Raw genomic sequence first — 20179 nt, 5'->3', positions numbered from 1 at the left:
AGTTGAGTTTTTACCAAAAAGTTATATTTTGGGTTCATCTGACCGTATGACATTCTCCCAATCCTCTTCTGGATCATCCAAATGCTCTCTAGCAAGCTTCAGACGGGCCGGACATGTACTGGCACTGCAGGATTTGAGTCCCTGGCGGTGTAGTGTGTTACTGATGGTAGCCTGTGTTACTTTGGTCCCAGCTCTCTGCAGGTCATTCACTAGGCCCCCCGTGTGGTTCTGGGATTCTTGCTCACCGTTGTTGTGATCATTTTGACCCCACGGGGTGAGATCTTGCGTGGAGCCCCAGATCGAGGGAGATTATCAGTGGTCTTGTATGTCTTCCATTTTCTAATAATTGCTCCCACAGTTGATTTCTTCACACCAAGCTGCTTGCCTATTGCAGATTCAGTCTTCCCAGCCTGGTGCAGGTCTACAATTGTGTTTCTGGTGTGCTTCGACAGCTCTTTGGTCTTGGCCATAGTGGAGTTTGGAGTGTGACTGTTTGAGGTTGTGGACAGGTGTCTTTTATACTGATAACGAGTTCAAACAGGTGCCATTAATACAGGTAACGAGTGGAGGACAGAGGAGCCTCTTAAAACATTTCCAAACCTTCCAAAAACATTTTCTCTCTTCAAAAATTTTGTTTGTTTGTTTTTGTGATTCAGGGTTATGGAAGGCAGTTTCTGCCACTGAAAAAAAAAAAAAAAAAAAGTAACTGCGAATTTTTTACTTTTTTTTCTCTTGCAATTGCGAGTTTGTACCTCACAATTCTGACTTATTTTCTCAGAATTATGAGATATAAACTCACAATTGCAAGTTATAAAATCTAGTTTTGAGGAGAAAAAAGACTGATATGTTCTCACAACTGCGAATTTATATCACAATTCTGTAGGGGAAAAAAATCAAAATTTTGAGTTTGTGTCAGGCAATTCTGAGGAAAAAGTCCGAATTGTGAGATAAAAAGTCTTTGATTTTGAATTGGAAAAAAGTAAAATAAATTAATAATAATAATAAAAAACTCAGAAATAGAGAGTAAAAATCTTAGGACTTTTTTTTTTTTTAATGTTCTGCTTCAGTCCTCAAAATGAGTTAAGATAATATATTTATAACAAAATCATTTTTAAAAAGTAGATTTTTTTTTTTTTTTGGTGCTGGGGGGGGGGGGGAGGATTTGGTTGTTGTTTGCTTAAAAAAAAAAAAGAAAATCACCGTTTTTATTATATCTATATATTTTAATGTAGTTGTTGGAAACATTTAAAGGTATTAATTGAACATATATTATATTTATGACTTGAAGATGGCACAGGTGATGGTACATCCATTGATTCTTAATTTTGGGTAACACTAACTCTGTTTCTGACTCTTTGCAGACGATCAGTTCATGTTTGTTTCGGTCTTGCAGTACTTTGACATCTGCTCAGTCCAGAAGTATATGTTTAGTTTGCGACTGAGATTGAAATACAGGTTAATGGTTAAACAAACTCAATGAATGTTTATTTACAGTCTGCTGGACCTTCAGTTTCTCATCAGCTCTGCTCCACATCTGCTCTGTCACATCTGGTTAAATTGAGAAATACTGCTGCGTTTTATGTGCAAATAACATCATTGTGCAATTCATAAATGTTCCTTTTTTCACATTTGCACAAGCTATTCACACTAACTAAAGTAAATACTGATAAATAAATATAGTGAGAATAAACAGACTGATATCTGAACACTAGAAATATGATAAATATATTGAATATATAAAATAAAACATATTACTAAAGATTGGGGTCAGTAAGGTTTTTTTCTTTGAAAGAAATGGAAACTTTTATTGATCAAGGATGCATTAAATGGATGAAGTGCCAGTAAAGTCATTTATAATGTTATAAAAGATTTCTATTTCATATAAACGCTGTTCTTTTGAACTTTCTATTCATCTGTGAATCCTGAAAATATCACGATTAGCACAAAAATATTGTGCAGCACAACTGTTTTCAACATTGATAATAATCAGAAATGTTTGTTGATCAGTAAATCAGTATATTATTATAATTTCTGAAGATCATGTGACACTGAAGACTGGAGTAATGATGCTGAAAATACAGAAATAAATTACAGTTTAACACATATTCACATAGAAAACAGCTGTTTTAAATTACAATAATATTTCACATTTTTACTGTATTTTTGATCAAATAAATGCAGCCTTGGTGAGCAGAAGAGACTTAAACCTTAATATAAATAAAACAGAAATCTTACAGGGCCATCAGGAAACTCTTGAAAGGTAGTGTGATGGATATATATATATTTTGTTTGTTTTGATTGTCAAGTGTCAATAAACCAAGAGTTGTGACCAGGTTTCCAGGCAGAAGCTCTTGTTTCTCCTCCCTCTGGTGTTTTTCTCCTCCTCCACTGTCTGATTGAGTCTGATGCCGGTCTTCTGTTAATCATTGCTCGTCTGATTGTGTGTGTGATGGAAGTGTTTCAGCCGAACTGACCAAAGAGCAGAACACACACAGAGAAAGATCTGCAGGAGTCATGAAGGTCCTCGGTGTTTTCACCTTCACGTGTCTTCTCTTCCAGACCGCCGTGAGTTTCTGTTTACTTCACAGGATCATATGAAATTAATCATTCGTTGCTTTAAAAGACAAAACAAAAAGTCTTGATCTACTTGATTCTACTGTCGCTAATAGAGCAGAAATGATATAAATGTGTATATATATATATGGAACTCCTACATGAATAATTCTTCTCCTAAAAGTCATAGTGTGATTTGCTATAAAACGTTCAGAGTTTTGTTTTCAGGAAGTTTTCAGGGTGGACACCTCTTAGTTTGATAAGTCATCTGTTGCATCAACATGCAGCTAAAATATTACAAAACATGTATTTTGCAACTCTCACCTTCTCATGTTCACACGTCATCTGCTTTGATTCTCACTTATTTCCAAACTACTAGCAGACCAATTAATCTCACATTGCTGTTTCTACTCTTCATCTTCGTCACATTCTTAACTTTCCTACAGTATAAAGACTGAAAACATCATTTATATTGATGGTGTTTCATTTACATCTATGCGTTTAACAGACGCTTGTATCCAGGGGTGGACTGGGGCCAAAAAGTGGCCCTGGACTTTTTGGCACAGAGCGGCCCACCAAACCCGGTCCGTAACACACCACACCGCACCATAAATGAGTGGCATACTTCTTTACATTATAATTTGTCTTTTCTGGTGTATATGGCAAATAGTAAATCATTTTTAAGAATTTGTACGAGGGACAGTTTACTATCACTAAAGTTAAATACCTATATTATCAGTCCATATGACACGATGCTCCGGTATCGTCTAGAAGACTTCAATAGTGCAGAATGGACTGTCTTTATGGGTCCTTTCTCTCGGTCATATACAGTATTTGTCCTTTTGCAGGAGCTTGACATCTATCATTTTAAGGAATAGAGCTCCAATTGTGGAAAGGAGTATACAAATTATTTTGATGATGAAAAATACAGTAAAATGTGAAATATTTTTACTATTTTAAACAGCTGTTTTCTCTGTGAATATGTGTTTAAAGTGTAATTTATTTCTGTATTTTCAGCATCATTACTGCAGTCTTCAGTGTCACATGATCTTCAGAAATCATAATAATATACTGATTTGAACATTTCTGATTATTATCAATGTTGAACACAGTTGTGCTGCTCAATATTTTTGTGGAAAATGTGATGCCATTCAGTCTTAGGTAAGTTTAAAATATATAAATTAATATTTTTCTTCAACAATAATCAAAGATTATAGAATACAAAAAGCGACTTTGATTAAATTGATTTAAGTGACAGTAAAGATATTTACACTTATTACGAAGTACTTATATTTCAAATAAATGCTGTTCTTTAACTGAGAACCATTAAACCAATAATAAAACCATTATTAATAATTGATCACAAATAATAACTGATAATAATTAAGCAGCATTAGAATGATTTCTGAAGGGACGCTGAAGACTGGAGGAATGATGCTGAAAATACAGCTTTGAGCACAGAAATAAATTACATTTTAACACATATTCACATAGAAAACCAGTATTTTAAGTGTAATATTTCATAATTGTATTGTTTTACTGTATTTTTGATCAAATAAAGTCAATCTTCTTTCAAATAAATAAAAGTTTTTAATTATTTCAAACTAGTGTGTATATAAAATAGGCTAATGCATGTGCATTAATAAGCAAATAATATTTTTATTAGGCCTATAATATAAATCATAAGTCTTCATATTTACAATGTTCTAGAGTAAGATTGAGAATGATTTTTTTTAAATAGATTTTTAACCATTTTCTTCGACACATGAAATCACGGCTGAAAGCCTATATAGAGATACACATGAACTCTTATCTCATGTCTCATGTTATGTATAGCCTACATTGTGACGAATAACATAAATGACATTAAAATCTGAGAAATTCAAGAAGATCAGAAGTAGTTTCCATTCCTGAAAATGAATGTCTGGCATTTAACTCTTTTCTTTTCGTAAAGGGTTTGGCAAATATTGCTGAATTTTCTCGTCATGTTAGTTGTTTTCATCTTACACATTGTACTTCATTTACAAAAGAGAAACAAAAGCACTTTAGCAAGAGAACTATAATCATACTATGCAGCGGCAAGTTATTTTACTTTTATTGTTGTTATTATATTTATTATTATTCAGGGTTTCTGCGAGTTTTATAAAGGTAAATATGACTTTTTAAAGACCTTTTATGACTAATTAAAGAAAATGTAAGGACAAAATTGAAGGCAAGACAGTATGTCAATGTTTTCTAAATGTAAACATCTGTGAAGTAAAAAAATATATACATTTTTAATATTATAAAAAATGATGTTGCGTCTCATCACACTGCAAAAGTGCTGTTCTTCATCAGTATTTCTGTCTTGTTTTCTAGTACAAATATTTAAAGTTTCATTAACTTGAACAAAGGTAGATGTAAAAGTAACATATGATAAGACGTCTTGTTTTCTGAGAAACGTATCATATCTGCCAATGAGCTCAGAAAAATCTACTTAAATCAATTTAGAATGTTTACTGTATATGTTCTGGAAAACAAGACAGAAATACTGGCGAAGGGATTCGACGATTTGCAGTGCATTCAACATTAATGCCATGACTTTATGAATTTAGGACTTTCTGCTCTGATTTTTAGAGCTTAATTTGTGGGAAGATGAATTACGACTTTTTAAGACCTGCAGAAATGCTGTTATTATTTATTCAACTACAGCAATATGGTAAAGGTTTGATGTACATTTGCCATTTGATTAAAGTTTATTTCCTCCTATTAGTGTCTGGACAGCAAAACAGCGGCCGAGGACTCGCCATATACAGAGCAAAAACTAAATTCAGATTTGGGGGAAAACAAAGGTGCAGACAACGAGAACATACCAAATACAGACTTGGGAGTGTATATTGGGAGTGTATGATCAGTGTATATTTTCCTTTAAAAACACAGATTCAGACTTGGATCCAGTGAAGGAGCCAATGAAGGAACCTGGAGAAAAAGAACCATTAAACACTGAACTAGAGTCCAAACAAACAGAGTCACATGACGTACAACCAACACCTAATCCAATGAAGCAGCCAATGAAGGAACCTGGAGAAAAAGAACCATTAAACACTGAACTAAAGTCCAAACAAACAGAGTCACATGACGTACAACCAACACCCAAAACAGGCTCACAACCCAAACGTGACTCAAAACACAAATCCTCAAAAGTATCTGATGAGGATTTCTTGGGTACGGCCCAATGTCAGGATCAGAAATACACTCGGTGGTCCTGCTCTAAAGTGTTCTGTCCTCCATGGAGGCGATGCATCGCAGGACAGTGTGTCTGTAAGATGCCGTACAAATGTCCACGGCAGAAAATAAGCGCCTGTACGCTGGATGGAACTGTGTATTACTCCATGTGTCAGGCCAACGCCATCGCCTGCAGAACCAAGAGGCCCATTTTCTCACACTTCAGCACGTCCTGCAAAGGTGAGACGTGAAGACATGCATGAATGCAAAAATATTGGATGAATATGTTAAATATTTCCATTTTTCTGTGCAAGTTCTTGAGTTGCTATATGGTTCTTTGGAGTTGAACAAAAGTTCTTAATATTCTTTAAGTTCTTCAGATCAGTGCATTGGTTTCTAGGTGCTTTAGGTTGTGTTCAGTCACACTTGTCATGTTCAGTTCGATTATTACAAACTCATAGTGCGGTTCATTTGAGTAAATGTGAACGCTGCCATCTGAACTTTGGTGCACACCAAACAAGTGGACCAAGACCGCTAAAAAGATAGGTCTCGGTCCACTTCCAAATTAACTCTGGTGTGGTTCGAATGAAATATAAATGCAGCATGAGCCAAATACTTCTAAACGAACCAAAAACAGGATGCAGTGACAAGATGCAATGCTATGCGACATGATTTGACGACGCAGAACAAGTGGTTTATCCAAAACTAAATGAGCAGGGGGCAAAGTGGAGCAACGAGAAGGTAACGTGCATTTCATGAGCTTTTATGACCGGCTGGTTAGAACAAAACTCTGATTAACATGGAAAAGATGCCTTTTATTGCGTGCCGCAGCATCGTGTCGCGTATAGTTATAGTATAGACAAGGTGTTAGAAAAGCGCTTATCTAACCCTAAATGATTTCAAGAACCAGACTAGAGGATAAATCATTTTGAGGGCTCTCCTTTGACAGGAGATTGTACAGGTCTAATTGGGATATTTATTTTTAACCCTTGTTTTATGAGTACTTCTGGGTATGATCATTATGTGGATTGTTGATCATATACACTCACCTAAAGGATTATTAGGAACACCTGTTCAATTTCTCATTAATGCAATTATCTAATCAACCAATCACATGGCAGTTGCTTCAATGCATTTAGGGGTGTGGTCCTGGTCAAGACAATCTCCTGAACTCCAAACTGAATGTCAGAATGGGAAAGAAAGGTGATTTAAGCAATTTTGAGCGTGGCATGGTTGTTGGTGCCAGACGGGCCGGTCTGAGTATTTCACAATCTGCTCAGTTACTGGGATTTTCACGCACAACCATTTCTAGGGTTTACAAAGAATGGTGTGAAAAGGGAAAAACATCCAGTATGCGGCAGTCCTGTGGGTGAAAATGCCTTGTTGATGCTAGAGGTCAGAGGAGAATGGGCCGACTGATTCAAGCTGATAGAAGAGCAACTTTGACTGAAATAACCACTCGTTACAACCGAGGTATGCAGCAAAGCATTTGTGAAGCCACAACACGCACAACCTTGAGGCGGATGGGCTACAACAGCAGAAGACCCCACCGGGTACCACTCATCTCCACTACAAATAGGAAAAAGAGGCTACAATTTGCACGAGCTCACCAAAATTGGACGGTTGAAGACTGGAAAAATGTTGCCTGGTCTGATGAGTCTCGATTTCCGTTGAGACATTCAGATGGTAGAGTCAGAATTTGGCGTAAACAGAATGAGAACATGGATCCATCATGCCTTGTTACCACTGTGCAGGCTGGTGGTGGTGGTGTAATGGTGTGGGGGATGTTTTCTTGGCACACTTTAGGCCCCTTAGTGCCAATTGGGCATCGTTTAAATGCCACGGCCTACCTGAGCATTGTTTCTGACCATGTCCATCCCTTTATGATCACCATGTACCCATCCTCTGATGGCTACTTCCAGCAGGATAATGCACCATGTCACAAAGCTCAAATCATCTCAGACTGGTTTCTTGAACATGACAATGAGTTCGCTGTACTAAAATGGCCCCCACAGTCACCAGATCTCAACCCAATAGAGCATCTTTGGGATGTGGTGGAACGGGAGCTTCGTGCCCTGGATGTGCATCCCACAAATCTCCATCAACTGCAAGATGCTATCCTATCAATATGGGCCAACATTTCTAAAGAATGCTTTCAGCACGTTGTTGAATCAATGCCACGTAGAATTAAGGCAGTTCTGAAGACGAAAGGGGGTCAAACACACTATTAGTATGGTGTTCCTAATAATCCTTTAGGTGAGTGTGTGTCAATTGGATTCAACACTATTTACCAAAAATTACACTATGAAAAAAGATGATGTACTGTAAATACAGTACTTTCAACATAACTTTTATACATATTACCTAAAATTGTAACATGAGGAAATCTGTAAAACTATATTTAATGACTATTAAGCGCAAAAAGTGAGCATGGCACTAGCAACGCCAAGATCATGGGTTTGATTCCCAGTCAAATTCACATACACCAACTGATTAATAATTCAACGCAGTGTACATTTCTTCCAATAAAAGGGCCAGGAAATTGAATAAATGTTTTTTTTTTCAGCCTACAGCTGTTGTAAAATACACCATTTTTTAAAATGATTGTAGGTCTTTGCTGCTGCCTTTAGCCATAAAATGTATGGGATAAAATGACACATTAATGTCGCAATTGTAATAGAAAAGTTGTAAGCACATTCCACAACACCTCACATTGACGAAACTTTGCAGGCATGCTCATGATCCTAAATGAGATATAATCACGCAGTTTCAAGAGGAACATCTTAGGTTAACTCAAAAACACAATATAAGTGTTAAGAGTGTCAGATGATTTGTTGTGCGATTATAAAGTAGTCATTTGTTTGTCCATACATGTTTGTGTCCAGCGGAAGACAAGGTGGATGTGACGATGTACTCTGTGGATGAAGACTCAGACTCTACTAATGTGGTGGAGATAAAAACTAAGTTTGGAAAGATGCCGGTATGTGGCAACGGCTGGAATATGGCCGCAGCAAATGTCGTTTGCCGAAGCGTTAAGGGAGTTGAAAAGTAAACACATCTGAACACAAGACGTCTTTTCTCTCAACTCAACATGTACCGACTGCTTATCTTATTCTTTGTGTCTCTCAGTGGAGCGGAGGCAGTATCTAACATCACATATGCTCTTGATGAAGATACTGAATTGCCAAAGTGTATGAGGGTTCGCTGCACGGGATCTGAGCTCTCATTGGCCGAGTGTACGATCTATGATCCAGAGTCAATCAAAACTGGGGTGGGCGCTTTAAAGTGTTATGAGGAACCTCCAGGTGCTGTTTGCTCTGAAATGCAGTCATCATTTTAATGTTTAATGTTAATCTGTTGTCTTGACACTTCCTTCACTCACACTGATGGGTTTTCTCTGTGTAGGCGAATGTAAGAAGTTTCTCTGTGCGAATGGGAAGTGTTTAATCAATGGAAAACCCTGCAATGGTGTTGATGACTGTGGAGACAACAGCGATGAGATGTGCTGCCAAAGTGAGTCTGACGACATCAGTCCTCTTCCTGTTTTCCACAGTCCTGTCTGTTGTTCCCTTCATAAACAAAAACATGTATTTAAAACACTGTTTGTTACTGTTTCTGTTGTGTGAAGAATGCCGAGGCAAGGCGTTCCTCTGTAAATCAGGTGTCTGTATTCCCCAACACGCCATCAAAGATGGAATCAGGGACTGTCTGGGAGGAGAAGATGAACTCGATGGTCAGTGAATTCATTTCAGATCTAATTACAGCTCAAAAACACAGAGAGATTCAGGATTCAGTTCTTGAATGCTGAAACAGTATACACCAATCAGGTACAACATTATGACCACTTGTTAGTGGGTGGGATACATTAGGCAGCATGTGAACATTTTGTCCTCAAAGTTGATGCATTATTAGCAGGAAAAATGGGCAAGCATATGGATTTGAGCAAGTTTGACAAGGGCCAAATTGTGATGGCTAGACGACTGGGTCAGAGCATTTCCAAAACTGCAGCTCTTGTGGGGTGTTCCCAGGTCTGTAGTGGTCAGTATCTATCAAAAGTGGACAGGCAGTTGCTTCTCCAAGAAGAGTGAGGGTTGGTTGGAGCATGAGATTGACAAGAGGCAATAATGCGGACATTGTACTGAGGCATTTTGGTAAAGAGAGAGAGAGCTAAGCCTGAAGGCGAAGCACTCAATTTACCAGTCAATCTATGTTCCAACCCTCACCTATGGTCATGAGCTCTGGGTAATGACCGAAAGATCAAGGTTTAAGCAGCTGAAACGACTTTCCTCCACGGAGTTGAGAAATAACAGGAGAGAGAGAGACAGAAAAATAAAGAACAAGAGTGAACGAAAGAATAAAAACAAAAAAAGATGAACGAAAGAATAACAGGAAGAACGATTGAGAGAAAGAAATTTACATTTTAAATAAATAGGAGAGTATGATGATAATTAATGTTAATAATGGTAAGGAACTTGCAGACTTGAAATGCATCGGAGCTAGTTTTGTTACACAATAAATGCTTTTCTGTTCTTTCCCTTGTTTTACAGAACCCAAAGAAACAAAAACGTTAGGAACAGACAATAAAAAGAAAGAACCCTTTTCTGATCCAATGTCAGGTAAGCGCAAACTCATCTGAAACGGCATATCTAATGTTTCTCACTTCAGAAAAAAGAAAAGAAAAAAAAAAACATACAGAACTACCAAACTTTGCTATATAATCATTGCTGTTAAAGGGACAGTTCACCCAAAATGTAAAATTCTGTCATTAATTACTCACCCTCATGACGTTCCAAACTCGTAAGACCTTCGTTCAACTTCAGAACACAAATTAAGATATTTTTGATTATATCCGAGAGCTCTCAGACCCTCCATAGACAGCAACACAACTGACATGTTCCCAGGCTCAGAAATGTAGCAGGGACATCGGTAAAATAGTCCATGTGACATCAGGGGTTCAACCGTAATTTTACAAATCTTCAAGAATACTTTATGTGTGCAAAGAAAACCAAAAATAAAGGCTTTATTCAACAATTCTTCTTCTCATCCCTTCTGCAGCTGTGTGCCGCCATTGTGGAAAGAGTATCAGGACTCATGCGCTTGCTTCCACTTCACGCATGGCGCTGCTGCTTACGTAATACTCACATGCGCACATGCATGCGTCCTTTACATGAGAAGTAAAAGATAAGACACAAAAAAGATAAGACTCGTTCACACCTTCCTAAACGGCTCATTTAAACACGCCCCCACATGTCTACATCACTGTGTGGGAAGATTTGCATAACACCGCCCAAACGTATACGCAAAGAAAGAGGGTGCGTTTTTATTCTCACTGTAGTCAAGTCAATATTGTTTGTATAGCGCTTTTAACAATGCAAATTCAGTCAAAGCAGCTTTACATCGGCTTGATATAAAGCTGGGTGGCTTTATATCAGCTTTACAATATTTAGACGGGGAAATAGTTTGTTCAAATAGTGTCATTCTCCTCTGGCCAGACAAAATCAGCAGTTTTGTGCAAAGATTGTGCAAAGGACTCATCTGGTTCCTGTGGTCTTGTCCCGATGGCTGTCTTGGAGACAGGGTCTTCACTGTGGGTTTTAGTCTCTGGGGCTCAGCTAGGTGTCCTGGCTGTAGAGGTCATCTCTAGGTGCTGATCCACCATCTGATCTGGATACGGACTGGATCTGGGTGGTTACAGTGACCTCGGAATAAGAAAGAAACAGACTAATATTAGCATAAGATTCCATTCTTCTAACGATGTAACAAGTACAAAGTGTTTTGGGAAGTGTTCCCGGTTCTGGTTGACCTAATTAATACAGCCTAACAATCCTTTAACGGATTTGAATGATAGAAATGTGTTAGTGTATTATGTGTAAACCAGGTTAAAGAAATGTGTCTTTAATCTAGATTTAAACTGACAGAGTGTGTCTGCTTCCCGAACAGTGTTAGGTAGATTATTCCAGAGTTTGGGTGCTAAATAGGAAAACAATCTCCCGCCTGCAGTTGATTTTGATATTCTAGGTATTATCAAATGGCCAGAGTTTTGAGAACGCAGCAGACGTGAAGGACTATAATGCGATAAGAGCTCACTCAAATACTGAGGAGCTAAACCATTCATGGCCTTATAGGTAATTAACAAGATCTTAAAATGTATACGATGTTTAATAGGGAGTCAGTGCAGTGTTGACAGAACCGGGCTAATGTGGTCATACTTCCTGGTTCTAGTAAGAACTCTAGCTGCTGCATTTTGAACCATCTGGAGTTTGTTTATTAAACGTACAGAGCAACCACCCAATAAAGCATTACAATAATCTAGCCTCGAGGTCATGAATGCATGTATTAATGTTTCTGCATTTGACATTGAAAGCATAGGTCGTAATTTAGATAAATTTTAAGATGGAAAAATGCAGTTTTACAAATGCTAGAAACATGTTTTTCGAAGGAAAGATTGCTATCAAAAAGTACGCCTAGCTTCCTAGCTGATGATGAAGAATTTACAGAGCAGCCGTCAAGTATTAGACAGTGATCTAGGTTATTACATGCAAAAGTTTTTGGTCCAATAATTAACACCTGTTTTTTCAGACTTTAGCAGTAAGAAATTGCTAGTCATCCAGTTTTTGATATCAACTATACATTACATTAGTTTTGCAAATTGGTAAGATTCATCAGGTTGCGAAGAAATATAGAGCTGAGTTTCATCAGCATAAGAGTGAAAGCTAACACAATGTCTCCTGATAAAATCTCTCAAGGGTAACATATAAAGCGTGAAAAGTAAGGGGCCAAGCACTGAGCCTTGAGGTACTCCATACTGCACTTGTGATTGGTATGATACCTCTTTATTTACTGCCACACATTGATGTCGGTCAGATAAGTAGGATTTGAACCATGCCAGTGCACTTCCTCTAATGCCAAAGTAATTTTCTAGTCTATTTAAAAGAATATTGTGGTCGATAAAGTCAAACATGGTGCTAAGATCTAGTAGCACTAATAGAGAGATACAACCACGATCAGTCTAAATCCTGACTGGAAATCCTCACATATATCATTTTTCTCTAAAAAGGAACATAGTTGTGATGATACTATCTTTTCTAATATCTTTGACAGAAAAGGGAGATTCGAGATCGGTCTGTAATTAATTAATTCTTTGGGGTTAAGTTGTGGTTTTTTGCGAGGCTTAATAACAGCCAGTTTGAAGGTTTTTGGGATATATCCTAATGACAGTGATGAGTTAATAATATTCAGAAGAGGATCTACTGCTTCTGGAAGCACCTCTTTTAGGAGCTTAGATGGAACAGAGTCTAAAATACATGTTGTTGGTTTAGATGATTTAACAAATTTATACAATTCTTAATTTCCAATAGAAGAGAATGAGTGGAATTGTTCCTCAGGGGATCTATAGTGCACTATCTGATGTGATACTGTAACTTACAGCTGCATGGTTACAATTTTATCTCTGATAGTTTCGATCTTGGAAGTAAAGTAACTCATAAAGTCATTACTACTGTGCTGCTGGGTAATGTCTGCACCTGCTGATGTTATATTTTTTGTTAATTTAGCCACTGTATTAAATAAATACTTGGGGTTGTGTTTGTTTTCTTCTAAAAGAGACGTAAAGTAAGCAGATCTAGCAGTTTTTAAAGCTTTTCTGTAGGATAGGGTACTTTCCCGCCAAGCAATACGAAATACCTCTAATTTTGTTTTTCTCCAGCTGCGCTCCATTTTCCGGGATGCTCTCTTTAGGGCCCGAGTGTGCTCATTATACCACGGTGTTGGACTCTTTTCCTTAATCTTCCTTAAGCGTAAAGGAGTAATCGTATCTAAAGTGCTAGAAAAGTGAGAGTCCATAGTTTCTGTTACATCATCAAGTTGTTCTGAGCTATTGGATATGCTGAAGAATTGAGATAAATCAGGAAGATTATTTATAAAGCAGTCTTTCGTGGTAGAAGTGATGGTTCTACCATATTTGTAACAAGGAGTTGGCTTTACAGCTTTAGCTGTATGGAATATATACAAAACTAGATAATGATCTGAGATATCATCGCTCTGCTGCAATATTTCAACACTACTGACATCAATTCCATGTAACAGTATTAAATCTATAATTTCGACAATGAGTAGGTCCTGAAAAGTGTTGTTTAACACCAATGTAGTTTAGAATGTCTATAAATGCTGATCCCAACAAATCTCTTTCATTATCAACATGGATATTAAAATCACCAGCAATTAGGACTTTATCTGCAGCCAGCACTACCTCAGATAGAAAATCAGCAAATTCTTTAATAAAGTCTGTGTGGTGCCCTGGTGGCCTGTATACAGTAGCCAGTACAAACATCAATGGGGATTTATCATTAACACTTGTTTCTTTGGATAACGTTATATGAAGCACCATTACTTTTATATACTTGAAACCCGACTTCTGAGAAATACTGAAATATTGCTATAAATTGTAGCAACACCTGCCCCTTTAGATTTTGGACGCGGTTCATGTTTGTAACTGTAATCTTGGGGGGTAAACTCGTTTAAAGTAATGTATTCATCTGGTTTTAGCCAGGTTTCTGTCAAACAAAGCAAATTTAGTTTATGGTCAGTGATCATATCATTTACAAAAAGTGCTTTTGTAGAAAGGGATCTAATATTCAATAAGCCAAGCTTTATCATTTGTTTGTTTTTTTATTTGTTGAACATCAATTAAATTGTTACTCTTACTTTGGTTTGGATGTTTTCTGTATTTTCTAGTTTGGGGAACAGACACAGTCTCTTTAGTGTGATATCTAGGTGAAGGAGTCTCTATGTGCTGAGAGTTAACTGACTTCTGTGACGTGAGGCAACTAGCAGATGGTCAGTTTAGACAGTCTGTCTGCTTCCTGACCTGAGCCCCAGTTAGTCAAGTAGTATTATTGTTGCTGCCATCGGTGCCATGTCCTGAAGACGCTGTGTTTTGTTGTGAAAGCGAAAGTACTTTGTTTGGGCTTCCAAAAGAGGACACAACTAGAAATCAGTGGTTAAGTTGTATTTACAACACTGTTCCAGAACAGTTCAACCCAAATATTAGAGTGTGTGCAGCACATTTTACGGAGGTCTGTTTCCTGAACCTGGGAGTAGCTGCCAGCTGTGCACAAAGGCTGTTTCTATAAAGTGGGACAATACCAACTTTGCAAGGACAGTCTGGCGCTTCTGACTCACAGCCTGTAAGTTTTCTTATTTAAAGAATTTGCCACTGACGATTCAAATGTGAGTTTTGAGCTGTGTAGAGTAGTGCTTGTTGTTTGTCGTTTCTCCGATCACAAATGCAGACATGGTAATGTTTAGGAGGTGCGATGCAACGCGAAGCGTAAAAAGACAGTATAAGTCATTATAATCAATTATGTTCCCACTGGATGCAACAAATACCTTTTTTATCTCGTCGTGCCGGGACACGGCATCACAATACGGTAAGGGGACGTAACATTTCCGTCACACGCTTGAGGTATTCGGCCAATCAGAGCACGCCTCACTTCTCAGAACGATGAGCTTTGAAAAATCGACGTGTTTCAGAAAGGCAGAGCATAGAGGAGCGACAATAATGTACAGTGTGTGGAAAATAATGTTTTTTTTATTTAAACCGCATAAACACATTGCATTACACAGAATACACAAAACTTTTTAGCAACGTCATATGACCTCTGATTACATGTCATTAACAAACTGCATGATATGGACATCAACTCAAATAGTCACCACTGTTAAGATTAATTTTCTGTAAAACTGCTTTGCAACGATTTGCATTGTGAAAATTGCTATAAAAATAGCCTTCAATTGAATCTTCTTCTAGATTTGGTCAAAGTTTAAAGTACACGTATTTGTAGTACATGTCTGTAGCAAATCCACAGGATTTAGAGGTTCAGGCTTGATGTGTTTAGTTTTGATTCACACAGCTGAATCAACATCTGCTCACACTCCCTCCATCATGCTGTTCCAGAGATCAAAGAAATCCGCTCGTCTGCTGAGAGCCAGCTGGAGTGTGGCGTTCCCAATATGGAATATGTGTTCAAACAGGAGGACATTGCGACTTCCCATCAGCGCAGAAAACGCTTAGTAGGAGGGGAAGAGGCCTTACCGGTCAGTCTTGAAATATAAAAACTACTGAAACACCAGTCAACATGACAATATTTATTGTGTATATCGAAGAATGTAAGTAAATAATCATGCAACTTTTCGTCATGCATGAAGTTTCAGAGTCAATCAGAGCACAATGCCAAATTTCAATCTCTTCCGTGCCTTTTTGCACTTAAACAGTCAAAATGCCAGTCTTGGTGAGTATTCGTGTAAAAACATATACACACATCCTTATAGTTAATTAAACAGGTGTAGTTAAGAAAGGAAAATAGCACCCATTGCTCTTTGCTGAATAACTTTAAGCGCTTTAATAAGCATCAATGTAGATTTCATTAGCCTTCATACGACCTTACCTTCACGCCGTGGAATTGAACCAAAGACAACGAGTGCAGGGCTGAAAAGGGGCAGGGCTATATAAGGTCTATCTATACAATCACTTAATACCATTGAGAAATAAGATTTTGGTCATATCACCAAACACTAGGAAACACTATAAAAAACAGGCTAGTCCCAGAGAAAACATACAACTGTCAGGAAAACACAACAATCTGTGACATATTTGATCAGAAAAGATTTCAAAAGTGAAAAACAGCTCAAACGCTTTGATCAAGAGCCAAAAACAACAACATCAACAGTCATAACATGAATGCAGTTTAACCGCTATATGAAATAAAATTTCATTAGGCAGCACATAAAGAGCATTTGTTTTTGTTTTTAAAGGACATTTCATGCCAGCAGGTAAGGAATGACCTCTGTGTGTAACTTTTGCAGACTCAGATACAGTGGCAGGTGGCCATTCAGGATGAAGGTTCGATCCACTGTGGAGGGGCGTATTTGGGCGGATGCTGGGTTTTGACCGCCGCCCACTGCGTCAGGTACAACCAATCACCACGTGTTTCATTCTGTCTGTACAGATCTGCCACTGAGAACCAGTTGTGCATTTGTGTGTCTCTAGGCCCAAACCGAAGTCCTTCCGAATCAAGTTCTCTCTCTGGAAGAAGCATCGCAAGCAGTCGACCACCGACAGCATTCCAGTGAAGAACATCATCATCCATCATGAATATAACCCACAAACCTACGCCAACGACATCGCTTTGGTGCAGATGGAGGAGCTGAATCTTTCAGACAAGTGCATGGAGGACAATCCCGCGGTCCGAGCCGTCTGCGTTCCCTGGTCCACCCAACAGTTCCAGCCCAACAACACCTGCACCATCTCCGGCTGGGGTCGTGACAAAGGTTCGGCTCTACATGTTAAATACTGCAGAAAAATCTAAATCACCATCTGATAATCTTGTTTATTTGTTGTTCCTGTAGATTCACTAAGGAAATTACAAAATTATGAATTAACCTGAACTCTAGCACTGGATTTGCATTCATATATTTCCATCTGGACACAGTGAGGCTGAAAACCAAAAGAGTTGCATTCATGTAGTAGTCACATTTTTTGAAAACACTGCATAAAATATTGCATAAAAATTAAGAGTGTGCCATGCATTCATTAAAATCATGACAAATGAAAACAATATGTTTTAAAATTGGCCCAAAATGTTAAACACATTTGAAATCCTCTGGAATCATAGCCTGACACTAAAAAAAAAAAAAATCTGAGCCTTTCAGCAACTTTCATCAACTCATTCTGACTGCAAAAGAATGCCTTGAGAGAAATTTGCCAATTCTGTATCCCAACATTCTAAATCCAACTGCATTCAACTGTCAAGTTTATCATGTTGGTGTTTGTTGTATGAACTGGCCTTAGATTGAGTTCTTTAACTCCAGTGGTGTTAAGGTTGAGGTCTTATTGTGTCTCTGTCTGTTTATTTGAAGAGGGGATATCAGCAGCGACTCTAAAATGGGCAAATGTGACGATTATTGGGGATTGCCTGAATTATTACAAGGACCGTTTCCTCCCTGGAATGGAGTGTGCAGGTACTGAATGTGTTTGTATGTTTATAGAAATCTACATGATAATACACAACATTTAATGCTGCCTTCACATGCTATCAGAATTATCTAAATACAAGTTTCCCAGTCGGGAATTCATAATTCACCCTTTGCTGGGAGTTTGATTGACAGGTGATCTGACCAGTCATAAAGCCGAATTCATCATTTTGTCCAGCCAACAAACCAGACAGGAGAGTTCGTAGATTAACTTTGGTTGACTTGAACTGAAAACATTAGTGTGTATTGGCGTCTTTCTGTGGTTGACACAACATACCTTCCGATGTTCATTCATGTTTATTTCATGCTATAACTAGTAAAGAGGAAGCGATGATCGGTTCATGTGCCGCTTGAACTGAGGTGCTACAGTGTCACATTAAAGAGCCACAAAATGGTATTGTTTGAAACTTTTAAAGAAATTTTAAAAATTGAAAGCTGAGCCTTTGTTTCATTCCAAAAGTAATCTACTCTGTATTGTATGTCGGCGCCCTGTCTGTTTTCTCTTTGCTCTATTTTTCACTGCGTGAGAACATGATTTGTGGCATGAGAGCACCATGGCTTGTCAGACATAGTAACAGTAACTAAAGAGGCGTGTCTGAAGAGGCAAAGGGTCAGTTACGACTTCAGAAATGTGTAGTAGGAAGTTTCTGACAGCACGAGAAGGCAAGGCCCATTCACATCAAGCACAATAACTATGAACTTTGAAGTCCACACCAAAACTTTAAAGATAATGACACAGACTAACAGTATCGTCTGAATCACTTTCAGAACGTTTTTCTCTAGCAGATGAACAATAAAAATATCTACAGCATTTAATCTTAAGATTGAGCATTTCAAGCGGGAGATTAGATTAGATTAGATTAGATTCAACTTTATTGTCACTGTGCAGAGTACAAGTACAGAGCCAATGAAATGCAGTTAGCATCTAACCAGAAGTGCAAATAACAGGTTTATAAATAGATAAATAAAAAAATTTGTATATACATTGTTTTATGACATATAGTGTAGTTATGAGGTAGATGGGGAGAGACTAGCTCAGTGCAAATGACTGTACATACGATTTAGGTTGCAAGGAAATATAAACAGAAGGTGCATTATAAAGAGAGGTATGTAAGTAGCATATGTATGGCCAATGACCTTCACGGCATCCGGAGGTAGAAATGTGCAAGGGAATGTGCAAATATCAGGAATGTGCAAATAGCAGGAAATAAAAAACATTGTGAGTGAGGAGTGCAGACAGGTTGTTGAACAGTGCAGTTTTTTTTTTTTTTTTTTTTTTTTTCAGAGATGTTATAACTGCAGCGCTCACTTATAATAAACAGAACAATATTGCACTTTGTGTGGACGCTAATATTATCGTTATAGTTATCAATCTTGGTGTGAGCAGGCCTTAACACCACACTTGCTGTACTAAGAAAGTATGTGACCACAGAGTGCTTACAGGAATATTTCCCCAGAAAATGAACCCTCCTGTCATTCCAAACCACTCTGGAGTTTCGATTTTTAATTTCACAATTTGGAATTTTGTTCCTCATAATTCTGAATTTATATATCACAATTCTTTTTTTTTTTTAATCCAAATTATTCTTACTTTTTTCCTCAGAATTGCAAAAAAAAGTGTGAACTGTGAGATTAAAAACTCGCAATTACCTTTTTTGTTTTTTATACCATGGTGGAAATGGGCTTCCACAAACAGTGGCCAGAAGCTGCAAAAAGCAATAAAACATTATTAAAAAAATTAATCATAAGAACCAGATGTTTATTTGTGTAGCTTATTTCCACAATACATTTTCAAAGTTTTATTTTTAAGAGAATTAGTACCTTACAAACTCCAGCAAGCCAAAGGGAAACAAGGTTTGGATAAAACGAGTCTGCTAAATGAGCAGATAAATAGCAATGCATTGAGGGTAATTTTATGGTTAAGCTTTAGTTTAATTAAACAAACGGTAGCATGTGATAAGTGACTCTTTGTTCACCTGTTCCCGTGCTGTCATTGTGTCAGGTGACCTGCAGGGGAAGGTGGACTCGTGTCAGGGCGACTCCGGAGGGCCGCTGGTGTGCACAGACGCATCTGGTTTATCGTATGTGTGGGGAATAGTGAGCTGGGGTGATAAATGTGGCGAACCCAATCATCCTGGCGTCTACACTAAAGTGGCGCATTACTTCGACTGGATCCGCTCCAACACAGGCTGGCCGGCTGTTACCAAATTTAACCAGTAAATGAAGGAACAGACCAGTTCACATTTGCTTTTGATGTTACTAAATTTGCTATTTGTATGTTGCTATTAAAACGCTTATTATCAGGCAATTTAAAAGCTTGGTCCTGCATGTTTTTTTGTTTCAAAGTGTCTTTGTGGTGATTTTGAGAAATCAAACCAGTTTCATGTTGCAT

General features: G+C 37.8%; 1 protein-coding gene across 1 annotated transcript; it reads left to right on the top strand.

Annotated features, from left to right (window-relative positions):
- The first annotated feature begins 2417 nt into the window (after positions 1-2417).
- On the top strand, positions 2418-20107 carry LOC306859242 (complement factor I-like). The gene is made up of 13 exons (XM_079400180.1): positions 2418-2565; positions 5306-5384; positions 5473-5997; positions 8643-8805; positions 8887-9062; positions 9163-9270; positions 9386-9490; positions 10305-10373; positions 15713-15852; positions 16621-16724; positions 16805-17085; positions 17674-17775; positions 19790-20107. Exons 1-13 carry the CDS (start codon positions 2515-2517, stop codon positions 20005-20007), a joined length of 2121 nt encoding a protein of 706 aa, XP_079256306.1. The 5' UTR covers positions 2418-2514; the 3' UTR covers positions 20008-20107.
- The last annotated feature ends 72 nt before the right edge of the window (positions 20108-20179 follow it).

The sequence above is a fragment of the Barbus barbus genome (genome assembly GCF_936440315.1).
Source record: "Barbus barbus genome assembly, chromosome: 40".
In the NCBI taxonomy this organism is placed as follows: Eukaryota; Metazoa; Chordata; class Actinopteri; order Cypriniformes; family Cyprinidae; genus Barbus; species Barbus barbus.
The sequence above is the reverse complement of the archived record's forward strand: the minus strand, read 5'-3'. Positions and strand labels throughout refer to the sequence as shown.

Bases quoted from the DNA above. Each gene is read 5' to 3' on its own strand.
- LOC306859242 (XM_079400180.1), top strand. From the start codon at position 2,515: ATGAAGGTCCTCGGTGTTTTCACCTTCACGTGTCTTCTCTTCCAGACC. The intron at 9,063-9,162 runs GTGCTGTTTGCT...TTCTCTGTGTAG, and splicing joins GTGTTATGAGGAACCTCCAG to GCGAATGTAAGAAGTTTCTC. The intron at 10,374-15,712 runs GTAAGCGCAAAC...ATGCTGTTCCAG, and splicing joins CTTTTCTGATCCAATGTCAG to AGATCAAAGAAATCCGCTCG.